Below are 24,475 nucleotides of genomic sequence, written 5' to 3' on the forward strand. Positions count from 1 at the left end.
GTGGATGTCCACTGTTAACAGGGCTGGCATCATTGCTATTAGCAAACTGCAGTGTTTATCAAGAAATTAGACCAATCTTTACCATTCTAAGTATCCTGAGTGCAGGTAATAGTCTATGTCAGGACATAACACCCAGTAAGCTGAACATGATGTTTGTGAGCTGTGAAGAGTGGGCTGTGCTCTTCCACTGTGTCCTGTTGGACATTAACATACATCTTTGAACCCCAGGCCATTCAAAACACAAACGCCAGATGATGAGCATGCAAGAGTAAGGCTTTGGCGAATGATGCTGGCTACTGTTGTCTCATGAAGGAATTTCTGCAAGAGCTCTACACTGTACATATGAAGCCAGAGTGTGCCTCAGACTAAAAACAGAAGCGGCAAAGTGTTTCACTTTCTGGGGGGGTACAAAAAAGGGCTTAAATACAGATAAAGTTCCACTGAGTAGCCTCTCCTTATAAATCACACCATGGGCTACATAAGGTGGCCACTTCCATATTGTGAAGGTTTGCGTCCAGCTCTTAGTTAAAGGTAATGAATGTCTTGCATTTGCACATTTGGGCACACATTTAATATCTGGAAAGCAGTAAGGAAGGATTAGAAAATGAAAGGTGGTACTCGGGTCTCTGTGCTGCTCTTTGACAGCTCATAAGATTGGTACAATTATTAGAGAGGACCTTTCCCTTCCTTGTCCCGCCACATCTAACTTCACATCTAATCAAATTCAAGCTTTGGGTTCTTCTGAAACTTTGGCAATATGCGGCAAATACTCCAATCTAAATGAATGTCTCAAAGAAGTGTGTGTTTCCAATGACTTCCAGTTAATACAAGAAAAACGCCAGAACAACTTACAATGTAATTTTGTAGGAGCAGCTCGACGGATTCTCTTCTTCCATATTTGATGACCCAAGACTTCAGCTTGGACTCTGCAAGAGCTAGGAGGGCCAGCACGCGATACCTCAACTCCATGAACTCCAGTCTCACCAAGTGAAGAGGTGACGCTGAGGTGACAAAAGTCAGTCTGTGGACGAAAACGCATGTCACTGCCTCACTGCACCGCGGGGATGGATATCTACAATATTTACTGTACGTGTAAGTTCATCTTTAAATTTTTTAGCTCACTCTGGCACCTTTTTAAACTGACCTGTAGCAATATTATAAACTATGAAGGCCACAAAAAAAGAGACAACACAGAAAGGGTTGAAAATGTGTATTTCTCCTGCGCACGCAAACACACACATATGTACGCAGACACATGCACTTTAGTTACTATGTTTCTCTCCCTATGTTATTTAAACTGTATAAAAGTTTCTAAATTCCCAGTGGCCCAGGGGTGAAAGGGCCATGTCCCACTGCAAATGTGGCTATATTTCACCACCTAATTGCGGACATAAGTCCCATTTTTCTAGCTCGCACTAGGGCCCAGGGAGCCGTCGCTCCTCCACGGTCAGCTCCTCACCTGAATGTGAAGACTACACTTAATGGGCTCTTGATAATACAGCATAAACTCTTGACCAGCACCCTAACATTTTGTATACCTAATTAAACAACATCTACCCAGCTTATATAACACTAGAAATCTAACTGGATTTTCAGCCTGATTGTCAATGAAAAAGTCAGATATCCAAGTCTGTTCCCCTTAGGGTTACTCGTACGTTTGCATTGAATTTCCAAGTGTTTGCGAGTCACTGTAATCCCGTGAATACTTCAGATCAGTGGAAGCTGTGGACTTCCTAGAACACTCCAATGGACAGAATGTAGGCATGCAGAATACTGCCAGGTGGAAAAATCTCTCTCTATACATAAATATATTATGTGTTTTCATATTCATAGGGAAACGGTACAGAAACTGATTCCCAACTATACATAGAGGTCGTCTCTCTGTTGTGATACACTGGAAAGACAGCGGCTTCTGCTTTTTTAAGTGTGTTTTGTGTTCCGTTTCAATGTGAAAATCTAATTACGAGACGTGTGCGAATATCAACAAAACTATCACTTTGCAGTTATACAACTTTCACAGGGTGCCAAATTCAGGATCCTCCACAATCCTGCCCCTAACGCTAAACTTGTGAGTGCGCATTTAAACATACTCACAGAGTTGTCACATTCATAAGTGTATGCTACGAAAATAAAATATAACTAGTCCTGAATATGTGAATAAGAATGTAGAATTTACATTCATAATCTGCTGATTTAAGCCCCCCTATTACCAGTAAACTGTGTAAAAATATCTTAGGAAAAGGGCCATTTGAGAAGAAAAAAAACAGATTGTGATTATGATAAGGCAAAATCTTCAAGATGATAGCAGGTATCATTCTTCATGTAACACTGAGAGCCAGAATAGCTGATTGACTTACCATTCACTTTTGACTAACTGGCATATTTTATTAACCGGCACCCCAAATTCCCCATGGAAGCTGAATAACAAATATCACTGGTTTATGTGAACATTACTGAAAGAAATAGTAAAAGCTAATGCGCATGAAAGCTATATGGCTGGCGAGATGTGTTTCTAACTCCACGCACGTTTGTGTTATGTCCTGTGGCTTGAGTGAGGTGCATGCTGGCTTGGTGAGCTCTGCAGCAACATCTTGCAAGTACCCTCAAACATGTCCAGTTTTCCAGTCAAGCTTCTTGTTTATCCAGCCAGCCTTAATTTAGGCATCTGATCTTTTCCATCTATGCACCCAATATTTAGAACAACAGCGTTGTATTTTTCAAGACCACCAACCATGCTTCAGTTTAGGAAAGATTTAAAGCCTCAGGGGCATGTTTATACATAAGTCGTGCAGCGCAGCAAGTCACCTTGCTGCACTATGCTGCTTGACAGGGAAAGGGGAGGAATGTGTTGCATTTAAAAGAATGTGGTGCATTCCTGCATTTACCCTGTGCTGGCACCTTTTTGGCTGCCTAGCGGCAATGCAGGCACCCTTGCACCATCCTGCAAGGGTGCCTATGATGTAAGCAGACTTGTTCTTGTGCAGGAAGGCGTACCTTCCTGCACAAAAACAATGCCCTAAAGCATTTTTCTCTGCCTATGTGTGCTGCAGAATGTATCATACATAGAAAGAGGAAAATATGAGGAGAAACAAACATAGTTCGCCTTGTTACACCTCACATCCAGAGGTGTAGCAGTTTTGGTGCATTCCCAGGGCTATAACTTTTGGTAAATCTGGGAAAAGTCAAAATCCATGGGTGTCGCATGGGAACATCCACTCAATACCCATGGAACGCCTCCCTGAGGCAGAGTAAAACGATGCAGCGATTTGCGCTGTGTTACATTACTCTAGATTTATCAAGCCAGTCAGGGACATGCAAGGTAGCCTTGCGTGGCTTGATAAATTGCATTTTGGAGTTGTGTCAAGCATTCACCACTTTGGGTGGTGCAAGAGTAACGTAACTCCCCTATAAATAAGGCCCTCACTTCTTTAAAGAATACTAGATCACAGTGCATTACACAAACCCGCTACTGCTCTGCTGCATTTTGGCTAGGTCTGCCACAGAAATACCACATAGATGCATATGTAAGTGCACTTTACGTGAATTGCAACATACGTTTGTGAGTGTCCCTTTTCTGACAACATGGCTACACATTCTTGAGTGCATTGCTTTTAAGAATGTCTCTTCACCCAAGGACATAAGACAAATTCTGGACATGGTTTGCAGGCAGTGCCACAGTGATTTTTTTTATGTTTGCATTTCCTGAAATTACTAGTAGTCCTTTTATCCAGTGTTGCTGCACAAAACAATTTAAATTTCAAAATGAGTAAAGAAAGATGACACTAAAACAAGTAATAGCACCAGCAGATGACGACACACATCCAAGTTAACCATTTTTAGGGTCGAGCATGCATCGCATGCGCTTGCAAGATGCATTTGGAATTAGAAAAGGTCTCGAAGCCCTTTCATTGGTTCGTGGGCTTGCCTGTTAAAATCTGCTTGCTTTCATTAGTGGAAGGATCGTATACGTCATGCCTTTTCCGGTGGTTAGCCATCCTCGAGCGCAGCGACCAAGTACAGAAAACATGCGAGGCTCGCGGTTTCCCATCAGGTTTGTGGACTACTTTTTCTCTATTTTCGCAGCGCGATCTCGCTTGGCAGAAGTGGAGCGCTTTGCATTATATCGACCCTGTTACATAGATAATTGCACTTTTGCTGGTTATGTACAAAATTGCACTTTTGCCAGTAGGTTTCATTAGTTTACAACTAGCAATAGCAGTAACTCGGACAAATGCGAGACCCTAGTGCATTGCAAATGCTTGTTAGGCGATGAGATCAAAAAGTCTTCAACTCTGGCGTTGCTCTCGCCCCAGCTATTTTCCTGGCAAACATTGCTAGCTTCTTCATCTGCACAATGGCTTTGTAATTCAGATGCTTGCAAATGGTTGGCAATGACTCTTTATGTAAATTCGAGCTGCACAGACAAGCAGGTGCAGAAGGAAAGAGCCCAGCATGCACCGAGAAGATGTGCCGAGTTCTCAACTGACGTCACTCATAAGAGGGGTGCTGTGACGACGGTCAAAATCATCAGCTTATTGTATCCAGCAGAGGCAAGCGTCTCCCCTGCATCCTCTTCAGTGTTCATCGCTAGCAGCCTGCATTGTATAATAATAGCACTGGCAACAGTCAGAGCTACAAGACATTACATAAAACGTGTTTTGCATTTCTTGATTAGAATCTGCTCTCCATTATTACATCCCCGGGTTCATATGCGCGAGCGGCCCGTTCCGACCCAGGGTGAACTTCACACTATCGTCCTAAATCGCCATGCAGCAGCGCCGCACCACAGAGACCCGCGAGGCAACAGATGAAGATTACAAACGTGTCCCTTACCTGTCTGCCATGTCCGCGAGCTGCTCAGCTGGGAGGGGGGATCCATTCACAGACCCGGCTCGGTAGATGTCGAAGAACGCCTTCTTGTACCCGTCCACACTTTTCAGCACGTCCTGGAATAAAAAAAAAAAAAATCAGACACTTAACATCTACTGTCAGTCGGCTTTTTACATAGTGCGTCATTTTACCATGCATGCCCCCTGGAAGCACTGGCCCTCCTGCATCCGTTGAACGTGTATCTAGCTCCTCTTAGCAAAAATGTTTAATAGGGTGGCAGCAAAACACTCGCGACATTCTGCTTTGAACAGTAGAAGGTAGTAACTATGGCAGCTTTTCAGAGAGAGAACGTGCCTGCTGCCTCAATTACATCTCCTAGCACTTTTAAAGGAACACGACCAGCTCATTTTTTTAACAGTAACTTTCTGCTGTTTGACTTTTATTTTAAACAAAGGCAGTGAGAGGTAATGTCTTTTTTCTCATATGTCGTTTGCCTTTTCTCTATTCTAAAGTTTCCCATTTAATGTTCAGAGTATGCTTTAAAATCTGTATTTCCTTTACAGCAAAATGCATTACTCAAGCGGTCAACGTATCTCATAAAAACAACAATTTTAATATAAGACTACACACATTATCTGATTTCGCCACAGACACGAGTGTCATTGAATTTGAATCGTATCAAGCCATTTGAAAACCATTATCTCCTCGGGCTATTTCTTCAACCCTTCCCCTTAAATCATGAGGTACACCACATCCAATACTGGCACCTCTTACTATTTTTGTGGGAAAAAAGCTCATAAACCTCTCCTGTACCACCCAGGCATCTATGTATAAAGACTTCTCTCTGAAAGACTGCACCTCATGCCTCCCAGATTTTCTATGCACTATGCATGAATTCCAGGCATCCTCTGTTGGACATGTTTACTTCCCAGCACAATGCCTCGAGGCCTCTGTACTACCTCTGGCTTCAGGACCCAATAGCATGCACCAAAGATGCTCTGTCTTGTCACTGGCCGCACGGTCTTCTATGGATCTTTCCCCCATTCTACTGAGGCTCAGGTGACTGGTTATTGAAAATGTAGGGCATATCTTTCAGGGTGTTTGCTCATCCCCATATGTTTTGCAGGGATAACATTTTGAAATATTTTTTTATCGCAAACGTGCCTCCTCTTAGAATTGATATATAGGAGAGGAAATGTTGTCCTGGAATGATGAAGATGTTCAGATCCTACAAATTGAATTGGAGGGCTTTAGCAACGGCCTTGCAGATTCGAATCGGAGGGTTCAGTGGTCAACCATCAGGGACTTCAGGGAACCTCGGCAAAGTCTGTAGGAATAGGAGCCTTACAAGTTGCACTCTGTGCCTACTAATGGGATGATCTGTAGTTAGGCCTCTGGCCAGGTCTCTGGGAACACCTTGGGACCTACAACTGGTTCTTAGGGCACAGCAAGATCAAGGTTTTGAAAAATTGGGGTTCTTATCTCTCGAGGTTCTATTTCTGACAGCATGACATCAGCCATGCACTCATTTGTCTACCTTCTTATATCAGTGCATTTCCAGCCAGGTTCGCTCCTCACTTCTTTGCTATGTGCTGTTGCAGCAGCTTCTGAACCTGGAAATTACTCGCTCTTCCTTCTAAAATATTAAAGTTTCAATTGAGTAATAGGCTCTTGGTACTCTTTATATGTATATGGTAATTACAATCTATCTGTCTAGGGTAGCTGATTTTTGACAATTCGATTTACTGTTTATCAACTTTGGGCTTCAGTGCCTTCTTTTAGTGGGTGGGTCCTGATTGGAGAAACAACAACAGAATAAGACTTACAAAGAACCTTAGAAATGGATCAGAACATATGACTCATAAAAACGTTTCCTCACTGGTGTAATGGGGCCTCATTTTAACTTCGGTGGTAAAAACCACCTACCACCGCGGCAACGGCCGCCAAAAGACAATCGCCGCAGTTACCAGCCGTCCGCCATATTATGACCACAACCGTATTTCCGCCTCAAGAATGGCAGATATCTGGCTGTGGCCATGCTGGCATATGGCGGTAAAGTGGCGCTGCTGCCACCAGCAGCGCCACGCCAGTAGACCACCGGCAGCCATATTATGACCAATAATATGGCCTGGCGGTGTCTGCTGGCGGGCGCTGCTGGCGGTAGCAGCGCCCCATCCCGTGTCCTGCCGGAGGACCCCCTGGATCCAGGTAAGTCGAGTCTCCGCCAGGAGAGCGTGGTGGGGTTTGTAGTGTGTGTGTGTGTGTGGGGGGGGTGTGTGTGAATGTTTGTGTGTACGTGGATGCAGGTGTGTGTTGCGTGTTGCATGTTGAATGCGTTTGTGCATGTATGGAGGTGTGGGTTCGTGAATGTTGTGTTATGTGAATGCATGTCTGCGTGTATGTTTGAAAATATGTGCAGATGTGTGTGTGTGTGTGAAAGGATGCATGCATGTGTGTAAGCATGTGGGAATGGGTGTGTGTATGCGTGTGTCTGAAGGGGGTGTAAATGTAGGGGGTGTGGGTGGGTTTGGATAGGCAGGGGGAGTTGGCGGGGTAACTGGAGAGGGAGGAGGGGAGAATTCCCTGCCACTGATATAGCCTACCACCATGGTTTTCGTGGTGTTACGAATGCCATGGAAACCATGGCCGCAGGCGGGGTCATAATCCTGCAGGTGGAACAATGGTGGCCGTTGGGCTGAAGATGGATATCTCCAGCCCGGCGGCTGTTACCGCTGTGGCGGTCAGAGTGGTACATTGGCAGGTTGGCTTCAGCCAACCAACCAATGTCATAATATGGCGGGAGGAACCGCCAGCCTGTTGGCGGTACTTACCGCCACATTAACGCTGACCGCCGGGGTCGTAATGACCCCCTAAGCCTCTTAATTATATTTGTGTGGGGGTAGTGTCAACTTTTGGACCAGCTCTAGAAATGATTCAGAGCTGTTGCATAGGAGACCTGCCGCCCATTCACATAACTCTAGTATGATCTATCTACTGTCTTCTAAGAAACCCCCCGCAGCACAGAAGGGGATGGAGGACGCAGATGAACAGCATTTCTCCATTATTCCACGAGAAGGGACACTGTGCATTTAGGCCTTGGCTGTGGAAGTAGAGGTCATGAGACTAAGGGAAAACATTGAATTTAATTATAAACTTTTTTTAATGCTACCTCAAACACCTGCTCTATCGTCCTTTCCCTCATCTGGAGAAGGAAAGAGAAACCAGTGAACTTGTACCTCTTTATATCTGTGCAGGAAGAACTGCCCTACTGAACCCATAAACGCTTATTTAAGGAACCAATAGGTGAGATTTTCTCTCTATTGGTGCGAGGGGTGTATTTGTTTTTCACTATGGTAAAAAAAAAAAAAAAACAGTAGGAAAAACAAGCATTACGGTGGCAAGAAAGACTAATTATTTAACTGACGAACCAGTGAAGGATATCACAAAAAGTCCCGAACCCTAAACACACCAACAAAGAAAGGAGCGTTCCGGAATGCTTATATTGGTGATTATTCTTGAAAAAGGACTGGGTAGCTAGAACAGTTTTTTTTCTCTCTCACTAGATAGCATCTTTAATTACATTTAAAAAACTGTTCTTTAAATAGCGCTATTATCATAGGCTCTTTTCATGGACCAATACTCAATCTAACACTGTTTAATTTCATTGACACTGGAATATAACATATTGACCTCACAATTTGAGATTAGAAAGTATGACCTACTGTTCACATACAAATTTCAAGTGTCAGTGCTTACCACATTAAGCTTTATTGGAACGAACCCAGGATTTCTGTGTAAACCTCTAACACACAAGGGACCTTCACTTGAGATGGACAAATATATTAATGTTTCTGTGACTAGACATAGGGCTCCATAGGTGAATCTACAGAATACTAAACCGTCGCAGACTGCAAGATAGGTTCAATCCCATTAAATAAATAATGGCAGGGTCTGCTAAAGTTGTGAACTTATGAAGTCACTTCCTATGACGTTTTAACACAGTCCACAACTAATTAATTCCATTTACCTATTTGGCGGGGCTTGTGCCGTTAAGCTGTCTCTTCCCACAGTCCTAGGCAGGCACTGACTATGGCTGACTGGGTGAGACCTGTGGGGTGAAGCGTTAGATTTAGGTAATAGTAAGAAGCTTAAGACAAAGAGCACCTGAGATGCTACAAGGGTGAGAACCTACTGTTGCTTCTACTTCCAGATCCCACCAATTCCAGTGTGATAAAAGGTTTCAAAGCAAGGAAGCAATTTGAGGGTGCCGAGACTGCACTGACGAGAAAGGATGGGCTTTGCCTAAGAGGTTCCCAGTTACCTCTCTTCCAGGCAGTAATAGAAGACCTTTAGAAAACTATTCGATAGGGTGTACATTTTTGGGAGTCCCTTTTACAAATATGCAAAAGAGAAAACACACTTTTCAAAGCAAACTATTATATAAACCTAGTTTGCACAGATGAATATGTCAAATAATTGCTGAACTGGTTGGAGTGAGAGGAGTAGTTAATGGATTTTTGGGAAGCTGGGTGCCTTTAGCCTAGTTGCCAAAAGGATATAATGGGAGCTTTATGAAGTGATTAGCATAAAATGCAGGAGTGAGATGGCTAAAACCGAGCACTAAATGATGTGAATTGAGCCACTGTCATTTACCATATCCAAGGCTCCCACAAAGTTAAGTAACACAAGGCTATCCCACATGAGCTTCTGTTCTCGGATGCCCATGGTAGATGGGATGATAACTCACTGCACCTACCTCGACAAGGTTCTGCCTGATGTGGCTGAATAAACTTCTGATTTCCAATAAAACGCCTGCAGTTGTTGAATGACTTCTTTCATTATAGACTTAGTAGGGTATTTGTTATGTGGGAAGGACATAATTTGTATGGTCAATATGACCCAACAAGGTCTACTTAAGCAGTGATAAATCATGACCTGGATGAACTCAGAAACCACTGCCCAATAATCACGGGCAGGTCAAAGATCTCGAAGATGTTGGGGTAGCACTGAGTAAATACACAGAGCTTCAAAGACATGTGAGACGTCACACACCCAAGGCTGACACTAAGGGGGTTATTACAACTTTGGAGGAGGTGTTAATCCGTCCCAAATGTGAAGGATATACCACCAGCCGTATTACGAGTTCCATAGGATATAATGGACTCGTAATACGGCTGGTGGTATATCCGTCACTTTACCATCACTTTTGGGACAGATTAACACCTCCTCCAAAGTTGTAATAACCCCCTAAGTATCTTTTGACAATTTCCAATTTTTTTAAGTCCTCCGTATATAGGAGAGCAAGAGCGTCAAAGGGTGCACATTATATATACATTGTGAGATCAGTAGCAGTGCAGGATGAAAGACGTGTCTGCATAGATTGGTTATTGGCACAAATGTTCAATTTCCAGACAGTAAAGACGACTTTACAAAGGCGAGAGTCTGGCTGACTTTTTATTTTGAAAAATAATGAATGTGCACATTTAGGTATATATGTTCTAATTTAAAAAAACATAATCTCCGAGTATGCCTGTTTATTAATGCTGGTGTTAATTTTCCATCAGTGCAATGTAGCACAAAGTCAGCGGGCACAATAGAGCAGCCTAGTGCTGAAAAGTGGTGCTAGCTATGCAAGCCGCTATGCAAATGTGAGCACTTACACACTTTCCAGGTCAAATTAGGCACTATTCGCATTCTGGTAGTCATAACTGCACTGCGGACTCACCCTGTATTATATTTTTACTAACTAAGTTCAGAAATGTAAGGTTTCGTCACTTCTCATAAGAGACATAGAAAATGTTTCCAAGAAAGTCACAAGTGTTGACTTTCATTGCACCAATAGTTGTTAAAATGGCTGAAAAGTGGAGGAAGATCCCTGGCAGTACAATGTCTAAAACTATAGCATACTCTCAATTACTCCTTGAGGTCTGATCCCATCTGTAGGAATTTCATGGAACACCTGATAACTGGACTATTCAGACTCAAATTCTGCATGACTTCTCAGGCTACCATGAGCTACGACAAGCTACGACTACAGAACAGCAGCTCCCACACTGCCTTTTCCCTACCACTGGGTGCTATTTCTACATAGCTTTTTTGCTCTGAACTAAACAAAAGGTTACAAATGGGGCAATACAAAACCTCTTAATAAATACATAAATATAATATGCACAGGTATGACACAATGCTATTGTAATTAGTCCTCACAACTGGAGTAACCTCCTAATCCCTTTGATGCTACAAATACATATTTTAATAAAATAAACCTGGTGAAAGAATTTTAAAAAGAGACTGCCACTTAACTTTCTGTATTTTTCTCAACGTGTATATTGTTTAGAGGTATTATATACACCAAAGCACGGTGACTCAACCAAAACTGTGATTCCAAATCAGCAATGCAATTCAGCATGTTTTAGATTTCCCTTCCTTGAATAATTTCCATTTCAGTTTAGTATTTTTGCAGTAAGGACTTTTTGAAGCCCACTGGATGTAAGGATGCATGATGTATTTTTCATACAGGGAGTAGGTGTCAGACCAACCCTGATCAGAAGGGTGCAAAGAAAACATGTTCCAGGTATAAGGTATCCTTCCTGCTTTACCCTGTGCTGCTCCAGCTTGCGATGGATCATGTTTGCGGTCTCCTCGTGGGCTTGCTGAGCAATCACTTCCTCCCGCAGTGCAGCTTCAGCCCGGAACAGCCAAGTGCCTATCGTGCCCAAGGGAGCCGGAAGAGATTTGTCCAAAAGTATGTGCCAATCAGTGAGCTGAAACATATAATAAAATACTTGATTTTATGTCTTTCAAAGCAAGTGAACCATCCCCACAAATGTATTTTCAATAAAGTATATGGCCACCGAGGATGCTATATGAGAATCTGTGAAACCGTGAAAGGAGGCAGTTATGAGGTTTATAGTGTCCTTTAAAAACCGGTGTGCTAAACAAACATGCGCACACACAAACACACACACACACACACACACACACACAGACACACACACACACACACACACTTCTCTCTCCCTTCCTCGAATATATCTATATATATAGATATATTCAAATATGTATTGTCCGTGGAACAGCAATACAAATTACCCAAAAGATATAACTATAATTGGGGTGTTTAATATAGGCTTATAAATCCATAAAAACTGGATTGAGGCCAGTTTTTCAGGACAATAAGTATGTAAGTGAGTTAAATTTAGATCCATTTTATGTAAACTTCATGTAAACTTATAAGTGGTATGAATGCAGCTAAAGCATAGCATCATATATTTTCATGATAAGAGTTTGAATTTCTTCGTGTGCTAGACTTTATTTTTTCTTTCTTCTACTTCTTTGTCTGAGCTTAATGCCGGGGCCCGTGTCAGGGGGCCACTGTAGTGTGCACCACCAATTCCCTCTGATGTCACTGCCAATAACACTACCAGAACAACTACTTACCATCACACTCCTACAAAAGTAACAATTCAGACTATTCCAGGCCCCCAAAGCTATAAGAATGGCTTGGGCAGCAGGTGTTAGTATATTTAGTGCATACAGTGACATCTGTTGTTCTGCTCAGCTCTAAATAAGAAAGTCAGTGCCACCAAGTGGGAGAATGTCATAAGTGTTGGTGTTGACAATTAAGGGCCATATTTATACTTTTTGACGCAAAACTGCGCTAACGCAGTTTTGCGTCAAAAAAATTAGCGCCGGCTAACGCCATTCTGAAGCATCATGCGGGCGCCGTATTTATTGAATGGCGTTAGCCGGCGTTAGCCGACCGGCGCTGCCTGGTGTGCGTGAAAAAAAACGACGTACACCAGGCAGCGCCGGCGTAGGGGAAAATGGCATTTGGGAGTCCAACAATGGGGCAAGTCAGGCTGAGGCAAAAAAATCGCCTCAACCCGATTTGCGCCATTTTTTTACGACGCCCAACCCCCATTAACATGACTCCTGTCTTAGCAAAGACAGGAGTCATGCCCCCTTGCCCAATGGCCATGCCCAGGGGACTTATGTCCCCTGGGCATGGTCATTGGGCATAGTGGCATGTAGGGGGGCACAAATCAGGCCCCCCTATGCCACAAAAATAAAATTAAAAGAAATACTTACCTGAACTTACCTTAATGTCCCTGGGGTGGGTCCCTCCATCCTTGGGTGTCCTCCTAGGGTGGGCAAGGGTGGCAGGGGGTGTCCCTGGGGGCAGGGGAGGGCACCTCTGGGCTCATTCTGAGCCCACAGGTCCCTTAATGCCTGCCCTGACCCAGGCATTAAAATCCGGCGCAAATGCGGGGTTTTTTGCCCCGCCCACTCCCGGGCGTCATTTTTGCCCGGGAGTATAAATACCACGCACATGCCTCGGAGTCATTTTTTTAGACGGGAACGCCTACCTTGCATCTCATTAACGCAAGGAAGGTGTTCACGCCAAAAAATGACGCTAACTCTATGAACTTTGGCGCTAGACGCGTCTAACGCCAAAGTATAAATATGGAGTTAGTTTTGCGTCGAATTAGCGTCGAAAAAAATGAGGCAAATTCGGCGCAAACGGAGTATAAATATGCCCCTAAGTGCCTATGTTGAGCACCAGAAACCACGTGCTCAAATTAAGCCCTGTTCTTTGACCAGGATGAAAAGGAATTTCCCTTTTGATTTGTAATTCCAGGTACACATAGTGTGTGTGTGTGTGTAGATGTGTGTGTGTGTGTGTGTGTGTGTGTGTCTGTGTGCACTGACAAGAGACCTCAGTGCTTACACAGCCTTAGTGTTATTAAAATTACCAGTCAATAATCTGGTGATTACACAGTTTTTAAAATACATCTAACAGTGTTTGTTGCTGTCAAGCCAATACTACTTTTTGAGTCTATGGAGCATCAATTATATATAACAGTCTGAAAGAAGTTCTCTCAATTGTTTGTAGGCCTCATTTGCTCCTCCACTTTGATGATAGACCTTACAAACCTTCTCAGGTGCCGATACCAGCATTGCCCAGGACCCGTTGGGTCTGGTCAGCTGGAAAGCAGGATAAGCCTCTGGAAGCTTTTTGTGGCCCATTAGCTCAATCAGGAGGTCAGCCGAATTCCACTTGAAGTCACCTCTGGGACTCTGGGTTTAAGGAATTCAGGTCCAATCTTCCTTCTTCAGACAGCAGGTCCAACAGTGTTCTGATGTTAGGTTCTGAGAGTGCTACTTTTATACCCAGTGCCAGCCTGAGCATGGAGGGTCACCCCTTTATCTAATACTCAGACTGATTCTGGCCAATCTTCCCTTTTCCTTGGGATTGGCTCCAGTCTGTCCAGTGAAACAAATGGCAGGCAGTCCCAGGTGTTATCTACATTTTCCAGTGACAGGGTAGGCACCTTCTGAAGCCTGGAAGGAGCTGGGTTCAGCCCTCAGGCTACCCTTTGAAGCTCTAGAAGGGGCTTAGTATGGATCTATTGTACATATATATTGTGAGGTACAGACACAGACTATAGGGTTACTCCCAGGACAAGGATCCTGGAAAGGTTGCTGAAAAGATAAATAGGGAACACCTGGAATTAATGTTTATGTTGCTGAGAAATATGATGGGTTAAAAGCTTCAGTCTTTGATTAACTCAGAAATTGCCCTTATCCATAGGTTTCAATTCTGGAGGGGGCTGTCTATATGAGGTAACTAATTATTTCTCCTTTCCCTGGTCCATATCTGTGTAATGTTCACCCGCTGGTTCTCATACTTATCATTATTTTCAGGTTCATTCTTAATAGGGGATCCCAATGATGATTCCTACATCCCTTTAGTCGATGGAAATGTTGACTATCACTCACCCTATCTACATCGGTTATAAAATATAAAAAAGGCCGTGTTGTTCTTGTCTTTGATATGCACTCTTGACTATGATTTTTCACATGTGTGTATCACATATAAAAGCAAGGAGCTATTTTGCACTACATACCCACAGCTCCATTACTGATGTTTTCATGCACGCTTTGTTAAATGTGAAATTTAAAAGAGACCATTTGGTTGGTTAATTTATGATTTATATCCAGGCCCAGGGGAATGCTATTTAGTGTCTATCAAAACATTTATGCATGCAGCAAATCTTGGGGTTCTTATGGGTAAATGGATGAAAAAAGCACTAAATAATAGATGGAAAAGTAGGTAAAATATGGCTTGCAATGCTGGATATGTCACTCTGTGCCTGATGGTCCATAAACAGGATCACCATTTCAAATCCTTTCAATGGAGCAGGTATAATCGCATTTTCCATTCTTTGATATGTCATCCCCATCTAACATCGGTAGTTCAAAACTATTGCTAACTCAATTGCATTCATGAAAGGAACTCTGAGTATGATAACCATCATCCACAAAAAACATACTCTACATCACACCCTAGCTCTAAGAACTAGACAATTTATTTCAGGGGAATAAATGCATTGGGTTATTTATTTTGGAATAAACAAAAAACACTAATTACTTACCCTGGATGTTACTCTTTCCCAAGCTTGCTTCACTAGTGCTTGATCAAGGGATAATTTACCATCCTTCCGCAAAGGCTGGATTACAACTTCAACCTGCTTCCTTTTCATATCGTACTGTGCTCGATTCTGCTTAAAAAGCTTTACAAGAAAAGAACAGTTCAATCATTCACTAGTAGAACAGTTTTTAATGTTACCAAAGCATACATTTTTGAATGACATCCTCTTCTTTAAACAGAATGCCCTTGAATGTACTAGCAGGACAATTGTTTGCCACTCTTCAGTGTAGATTTCACAAATTGGCTCAGAAAAGAAATAATGTGAGTAAAAGGATCTTGTACAAATGAGATATTCGTAACAATTGCACATATGTTGTGAAAATCACAGTAACAAATTGTGTTATTCACAAAAAATAATACCTATTTTCTATCACAAACATGTGTTCATGGAAGCCAACAAGAAGGTGATGCACTTTCTGCCATGTCAAAGCTGTCGGTTCTCAGATTGACTTCTCCCTTTTATGCATGAATACCATCTCTCAAAGCACAATGTACTCTGATAGTTTTAAGAAAAAAATAGTAATATGGTTTGAAACCTGTTCTTAAACAATACAAGAGACCTCACCTGGAAGCACCATATCTCACCTTGAAATTGAGTAACAATTTCCATGAAACTGAACCATTTTATCTGATCCTTCCTACAGCAATCACATGTTTCACAAAACATTGCTGCTGCAGGGACAACCTAGCAATTGCAATGTTGAGATTGAGGTATTCACTGATAACCGCAGTACTGATACACAGTTTGAAGTTCAACTCTGGCATCATGAGTCTTCTTGATTCTCTGGGCAGCTTAGTCAAACAGTCAAGGCCTACCTCAAAGGAGATGTTCTGAAGTTTGAATCCAGTTTCAGTATAGCATAATTCACAATTATTAGCTAGTTTGTAATATTGGACTGTTTGCAAAATAAAGAGAAAATGGAAGATTGGAATACTTCTGCCAAAACACTGTAACTCCTTAAACGCTTTTTGTTGCCAGTAACAAGTGCAAAGCTTGAGGAGTCTAACAAACACAAAGAATACAGATATTGTTTCCTGTAGAGGAGAGAACAACAGTATAATAAAAATTTATGCAAGTGCTTAGGTGTTTACAGTCGACAAATATGGGTCCAGGATATCTTCTTACATCTATGTTTATGTTTAGTGTTTGCTGGTACCTTAAAATGAATATCTTGTGACCTGGGAGTCCTATCAACTGCAGGCCAACTGCTCAACGTGCAAGAAAGAGAGAGATCTGGATAATGAGGAGAGGCAGAGGGCATATAGGGGTTACTTCATAGAAAACATGTTATGCTCTATGACCTGGGCAATCAGGTGCTGGACTTGTGCACCACTGTATAGCATCATGGGACCCATGGAAGGGTCCCACAAAGATAATCATATCATTAAGATAAACATTGACACAAAGTTGGAATGAGTTCACCAGGCAAGAAAACCACTCGCCCCAAACACACTTGTAGTTAGATAGTGGTTTGGCAGCTTGTTGCTCTTTGTTTGCATCTCTAGGCTCCTTGGGGTGGTTAGAGTTTCTGTACAATCAAGGTCAGCTGCAGGAAATCAGCCAGTAGAGCTTCAGCAGAGCATCAGCCTTGGTCCTAGCCTTGAATATAATGGAAGCACGGATGTCCACATTCAGAAGAACATCACTGCATTTTGCATACAGGTTTGGTCGGTGTGGTCTAGCATAAGATGGAGCATGGCTCCAGCTTAGAGACACTGCTCTTGGCAGTTACACAACAGTCCTCTTCCAATCAGTGCCACTTAATTCATAAGGTTCATAAGGTTCAAACATTTAACCAATTACTTTCCCTCCTCAGATGGATTTCTGGGAAGCCGCAACACTCCTACTGAAAATGTTCTACTCATTAGCTCACCTATATTGCTACAGAGGTCAGGAGCCTCATGAGTGGTGTTATGGGGGTATAGAAGTGTTACTCACCATTGCAGGTGCATTTCAAGATTTTTAGGTTTCTATCCTAATCATAACACCCTTCAAATCTACAAGTATATTCCTAAATATAAATACACTGTTTTCACAATTCCTAAATAGTGTTAACAAACCAAGAGGGGTTCACAGGGTACAGTCTCCCCAATGCTGCATAACACCACTGAGTACCCTGTACCCTTAATCTTGGTTGGAAATCTAAGTTACTTTACTGACCTCAATTCTAAAATCACTACTAAGTTTGTTTAGTGACCCTCACCAAACCTATTGATGTCATGCTTCATCATCAGGTCCCATCCTGGTCGACGTATAAATGAGCTCGACCATATTTCAGGGAGCACTTGAGATATTTTCACCATTCGGGGTCTAGATGCTAAAAGATAAAACAAGAGAGTACAAGACACCTCCAAGGGGGACAGAGCAGAGCAGAAATGTGTACAATGGAGGTTGGTTGCTATTAAATATATTCAATTAAACCTATTTTATGAACTGGATGTGGCCAATAACATAAGCAACAGTTCCACTTTATGTTAGAAGCATATGAAATTCCAGGAGTCAATTACTATAAATGTATGACAAAAGACAAGCGTTTTCTCCCGAACCAGAAGGAACTAAATATTAAGCTTTGGTAAAAACCTAAGTCTATTGCTTCACATCGTTTACTGCCTACACTACACAGGTGTAAACTGTATAATCTGCTCCATTACCTCTTATTTACATTTTTCATAAAAAAACTGCTAAAGGTCTATGTAATCTCAACAAGGTTGACGAAAACGGACATTCAGGTTTTAGGACAGAGCAGGCCTTTGAAGAACATTTAGTGATCTTATGACCAGTGCTGAGGGCAGCTTATTCATTGGCTAATTTAGCCACTAACATGAAGTACCCAGAATGTGGTAATCCTTAGACTATATCTAAGCTGGTCACCATTTCAAAGAAATATACCATTGAAGGTTAATGGCAGCTCAGTCAAGTGAGTGATTTTGTATTTGCATGAAGGTATCACCACAGTTCATGGAGCTCTTTGCAACCAATGCCTCCACAAAGAGAAGGATTGATAGAATATAATTGATAATTCTGCAGGGGCACTACTATCAACAATATCAACATTTAACATTCCTGCTGGTTTTGGCTTTACCAAAAATAGATTATATAATGGAGAATACCTAGAAAAACAAGATCCAAAATGCTCATACAGGATGATAAAAGTCATCAAGGAATCCGCATTCTCGCACAGAGAGACAGAGTAAAGGAGCGCTGCAAGTGTTGTACTCTTTAAAGCTTTAGATATTTGGTGATAAAAACATATGTTTTTAGAACTGAAAATTATTAATATGTTGTGTCTTCCAGTTTGTTAATGAAATTTAGGCCATGTTTATACTTTTTTTGCGCTTCATTTGCGTAAAAAAATGACGCGAATGAGGCGCTAAAAAAGTATAAATATGGGCCTGAGTGTTACAAACCAGTTATTTTTTCAAAATTGTATTCCAGATTTCTTAAATGTTACTTTCCTAGACGAAGAGTGAATCATATGTTGTTCTTAGGTTTAGATGACTCATCATATTTCACTACAGCCAAGACAATAAAAACAATCTGAAGCAGAGCACGAGGACTGACAGTGGAACAAGCAATCTCTGCCAAAGCACTTGGGACAGCTATTCAGCAGTAGAATTAAGCTGATGAATGCTGGCCTTACTCGCAGGCGCCTGCAGCAACAGCCAATGTCATCCCTCAGCGTCCTTCTCTGCAGGGTGAAGAGGCAAAACGCATTCAGCAGATGGCCAAATAATGCTCTGACACATCATGTGGTGTTGTATTAGTAATTGATGCAGGCACATGTGACAAATTACAGGCCTACTATTTAAGAAGTTGTTTGTGTATTTCATATATGTACTTTGATGTAGGTGAAAGATGGTCAACATACATGTTTCGCTCAGTTGCACACACACTTAAATATGTACACTCTAATGGAAGGAATGGACATGTACAAATCAATAGTAGGGTAATACTGTGCAATATTTTACTTATTTCGTGCCCTTCTTCTGTAGACGCACATGTGAGCTAATCCACACATTGGGGTCCAGAAACCATTCAATCTCAACACTGTGAGCGGACAACAGGGCCCCTTTAAGAGATCTTCTCTCCATTGATTTTTTAGGTTGAGCACCCAAGCGCTTTGACCTGTTGTAATCTATCTGTGGGCTTTTAACCACGGCCACTTCATGCTCATCACTGTAAATCGTTCATGCGCTTGCCTTTCCAAAATCCTTGGTTATCATTGGTAAATGCTTTGCGTTTGTTCCTCCTTGGGGCAGCTTTTTTACCGCTTTGGCTATCGACCCTGTTACATGGATAAATGCAATTTTGCCGATACGTTTGACTGGGAGTGAACTTCTTTTTCCTTTTATGTCTCTCCTTAGCTCTCACTGCAAAATGCCATATTGGTAATAAGGATAAGGCAGTTAATGCCACAGTTTAGAATGACAATGACAATATGGCAAATTAAGGTAAAATATGCTAGATTAGAATAAATAACAGTACATCTACTCTGTACTCGATGATACTTAGTAGTGTCTTTTATGGCCACTATATATTTGTAGGTGAGTATTTGACTGCAGTATTCTGATTTATAACTGTCCTGTGTAGATTCAAAACTTAGTGAACAGCTAAATTCACCCAGCGGCAACTGGAGCAACCAAGATAAAGAGGCCATGGCATTACAGGGGTGTTGAGGACGTCTCCAACCTGACAACGTTTTTTAACAATGGGTCTAGGTGGTGCATTTTACAACACAATTGCAAATATTTTGGCAAACATATTTGTCAAAAAGAATGATTAGATTTCTGGTCATTCGTGAAACAGTACAATATTTAAGGGTGAAAGCACTAGTTCTTCGGAGGGAAAAATAGTTTATGTGCCTGGAAGACAATTGCGTGCTCCATAGAAAATATGCACCACATCACTGAAGCAGTGCCTGAAACTGTGTGCAACCGCCTACTCTAGCAGGAAAAATAGCAATCACAAACTGCCTGCCTGAGAAATATACGCTGGTTGTACATACAGGGCCAGGAGGGTGACACTATGCCCGTCTTTGCCCCTATGATAGTTAATACCCCATTAAGATAGCTCTGACAGTGAACAAAATACTATCAGCAATGCTATTAGTATCTGACCTCCTTAGTTAACTTTTGCCCAGTCACTCTCTCAAGCATTGATCATGCCCCTTCTGTTCACTGAGGCACCCTCCCATTCATATTCATTCATTTTACAGTTTTTTAAAGTGCTGAGTTTCCTTTTTGGCTACTTCAGAGCGCTGAAGCTGGATATGAAAGCTTCCGACCCTCAGCTGAAAAACACTGCAATCGCACATCCATTTCAAACCTGTTGCACATACACACAGGCTTACTCATAAATAACAACTAGAAAGAAGCGTTCTTCGCTCACTTACCTGATATTTCTCCTGCAAGGTACTATCAATCATCTGTGCCCTTGTTAGATCTCGCTCATACTGTTCGATCCACAATTTCAGGTCTTTTAACATAAATCTGTCTTCTCTCTGTTGGAGAGAAGATATGAAACTCTTGCATTAACACACTCTGACCTGAATATATAATGTCATCTAGAAAAAAAACGAATAAATATGGCATTTCTGGAAAGTCAAGGTATAAAGGGATGGTAACTTGATGTAAGGAACTGGCCCCATTTAGAGACCCTTTTTTTGAAAGTTGTGGCAAAGAATTTTAAATATCCTTCTGAATTTTAAACTTTCACTGGATGCCTAAATTATTTGGGAGGTATGTGGAATTTAAATCGGAAAATGCCCTATTGTGGTAGATATAATGGGAAAATATATTATACACTGCTATGCACGAGCTGTACATTCAAGGCTGTTTTAATGATGTCATGCAACCATTGTCCCAAATATCTCCTTCCTACATGAGGTGCTTTTGTTCTCCGAGGGCATAGTTATTTGATTTGTAGGTCATGCATGTTGTTTCACACAAACCATAGACAAAGAGAAAGCCTTGGGTAAGGCACTGGATTTTGTCAGCATGCTCCTGGATGAGCAAATTGTCCACTCTGTGAACGTCATCAGTATGGGGTACTTCACAGAAGGATAGGTATGCGATATAGACCAATCTAATAGAAAATACAGATATACTAGTTTTGTAGCAGGCACCTGCTCAACAAAGATGAACCACATACTTTGGATACACAAGACACACAGAGTTTAACATGCAGAAACATGCAAATGGGACAGGGTTCGACAAAGTGGTGTTTGACCTCTTCCTCAACAACAAGAATGCAGTATTGGGTTGACCAATAGATAAGAGTGTGAATACATTTCTGAATATAGTAGAGTCAGGAATCTTGCAATGTCAGAGGCATCAGCACTATATAAAATAAAAGGAAAAAGGAAACCTACTTACAATAATAAAAACAAATCTTAAACAAATAAATCTTGTGAATAAAAGATAGTTTACTAAGATACCATGGTGAAATATCACGTGCCTAGTACTATTTGTAGGAACGATTCATTGCAAAACTCTTTGAGCAAAGAAAGGTAATTTTAATGGTGTCCAAGCTTGGAAAATGCACGGAACAAGGTCTACCAATCTATGAATATTATTTAGAGTATTCTTGACACATTACAGGACCATGTTACACATTATTAACTTCGATCTAAAACTTATCAGAATCTGGGAAGTTATCCATTGATTTCTTTTTGAAGGGCTATTCAGAAATAACATCTACTTGTGAAGGGATTTTGCTAAAAAAAGTATCTGCGTTATCAAACATACCTCAATAATTTGTTCTATTTCCCGAGGACCAAGATCAATCTGGCAAGGACAGCATAACACAGAAAGATGCACATGTAACACACACAAATTAGTCATGATGAGAACATGCAGAAAGAAATGGTTAACAAGCAGCTAAACCCAACATTTTGGTCTTTTCTTCCACCGTTTACCCTTACCTGAAGTATAGGAACAGAAAGAGGGAAAACAGGGAAGGCGAGATGCAAACGCTACCAGCATAAAGAGACAATGAAAAGGAAAGAAGCCAATAAAATAAGAAACAAGTAGACATGGTTCAATGCCAAGAAACAAACAAAGGCGTAGAAATTAAACATCTCACATGGAAATATTGGTCTCTTGACTAGATCACAATTCAGTTGGACAGGACTAGTTTATCCATTAAAGAAGTAAAAACATGACAGTTATTATCCCAGCATTTTTCATATAATGATAGGTTTGAAAACAAATGTATGTCTGTTTCACTACATTACAATCTTGCGTTGTCTTTTTAAATGAAACATGTATAATTCTGGCTGCATTTAATAATTACCTAAATACACAGATTTACAAGCAGGTATATCTTTGTAGTTCGGTATAGATTTTCAATTGACACACCATCGAGTAAGGAAAGGTTACCTGCTTTAGAAACTTGTGCGCTCCCTAGTCCGTAAGTATTTGCCTATTGCTACTGAGAGGCTGGAATTTCTGCATTGAGATAAAAATAATTTGAAGCAAGAGTGCTATACGTGCATATCGTACTCCAACACCCCAGTATTCATGCTTCTCAAAGTTGATTCTGTGTCTGAATCACAGCTTTGAAAAAAAAGCATTGGCAAAGCCAGTAGTTCTGCATGGTAGAATATGTGTCCGTCTTCCAGCTCTTCGTGTTAGACATATAAACGTTTAATAAAGCCCAGATGCAGGCACAACTGGGTGGAATGAAGCTGTACAACCAGTGCATGCAATATATGTTTGATTCTTTGTGCTGACTGGACAAGGTAGAGAAATTAGCAAGTGGTGGAAACTTTATATTAGAATCTGCTGTTTCTGTTCCTCCCGTGGGAGGAACATTTCTCCTGAGAACAAAAAATGTACTGCCATGAATGGTGTATTATAATCAAGTTGTGAAATGTTTTGCCGACGAAGTTGTGAACAAGAAGTTGTCCTTTATAAAGGGAGGCCAGGCATCTTGGATTTGCCAGGACAGTCCTGGTTTTTCACCAGCTGTCCTGGGAGATTTTGGAAAATGTAGCACGCGTTCCACTGTTCGCATGGAAAACCAAAAATAATTCAGATATGTTATGGAGTCTCACATTATGTCACTGAAAACCTGTATGAAGTACACAACCTAAAAGACTCAGAATTTCCTGCCCATAAATTAGTAAAAGTGATGGCCAATAACAGAAACGTTTTTGATGATAAAATGTCGGACCGAGGCTCCACCACCATAGCTCAATCAACATTTACAGGCCTATTAATAACCTTGTTTATATATTGAAAATGACAAGATATACTCCCTAAAGGTATTTCCTTAAGTGGGAACTGAACAAATAAAATGACTCATAAAAGATGTTTTGGAAGGCCTTTCTCTGCTACAAAATATCTTCTCACAAATCAAATAAAGAACAAAGCAAATAGAACTCTACCAAGAGAGCAATAACTAAACCACAACTGCTCACTACTTCTTAATTAGAGATGTAGTTGATTCCTTCCTGATGCCTTTAAAAATTCCAGACTGGTGATATGCACTGTTCATAGGCCAAAATTGTCTCTTATTAAAGCAAGTATTTAATACGTTAAAAGCAACTTAGAGATGGAGTTTTCTCCATACTTCTAAGTCAAGGCAAAATTATTCTATGCAAAGGGTATTTATGTTAGTGGCCAGGTGTAAAATATCAGAACATCTGACTGGAGTTTGCGAGTAAGACAATATCCCTAAGAGCAACTTTTTAAAAGCAGCCCCCCATTCATTAAAGGCGGAGTCACTGTTTGTTTAAGTCAGCATGCGAGAAATGACCTCTAGGAGACCATACAGTGGTATCAGGGACCACTGTCTACCTCCCCTAGAGCTGCCTGCCACCATGCACACTCACTGGGAAAGCTTTCACATTGTCAATGGGTTACTAACCCATGTCAGGTGTTGGAAACCTGCCACTGGTTTGAAATCATAACCCTGATTCTTATCACTGAGACTCACAAATAGAGATGGAGATGCTTCAATCATGGTACCTCCCTTATGTTATTTGGAAATGAATTTCCAAACAGCACATTACAAGTCGGAAATACTTTCTGACTCAGGAAACATTACTAGCACACTGGATGAAAAGTATTGGCATTTTGCATTTGCCTGTGTTGCGAAGAGATCAATTTTTGGTGCACTCCACTGTTTGAATATCTGTTAGAGTA

At 41.4% G+C, this 24,475-nt stretch overlaps 1 protein-coding gene across 1 annotated transcript in view; it reads right to left on the bottom strand.

Annotated features, from left to right (window-relative positions):
* SYNE1 (spectrin repeat containing nuclear envelope protein 1) overlaps positions 1–24,475 on the bottom strand; it is a 1,478,055-nt gene that overhangs the window by 1,105,900 nt on the left and 347,680 nt on the right. The window contains exons 11-15 of the mRNA XM_069234720.1: positions 20,719–20,826; positions 15,270–15,407; positions 11,430–11,594; positions 4,834–4,946; positions 853–1,021 (exon numbers count right to left, since the gene is read on the bottom strand). Coding sequence (XP_069090821.1) covers positions 853–1,021; positions 4,834–4,946; positions 11,430–11,594; positions 15,270–15,407; positions 20,719–20,826 — 693 coding nt within the window. The remainder of the gene's footprint in view (positions 1–852; positions 1,022–4,833; positions 4,947–11,429; positions 11,595–15,269; positions 15,408–20,718; positions 20,827–24,475) is intronic.

Source organism: Pleurodeles waltl, chromosome 5 (assembly GCF_031143425.1).
Source record: "Pleurodeles waltl isolate 20211129_DDA chromosome 5, aPleWal1.hap1.20221129, whole genome shotgun sequence".
NCBI lineage: Eukaryota > Metazoa > Chordata > Amphibia > Caudata > Salamandridae > Pleurodeles > Pleurodeles waltl.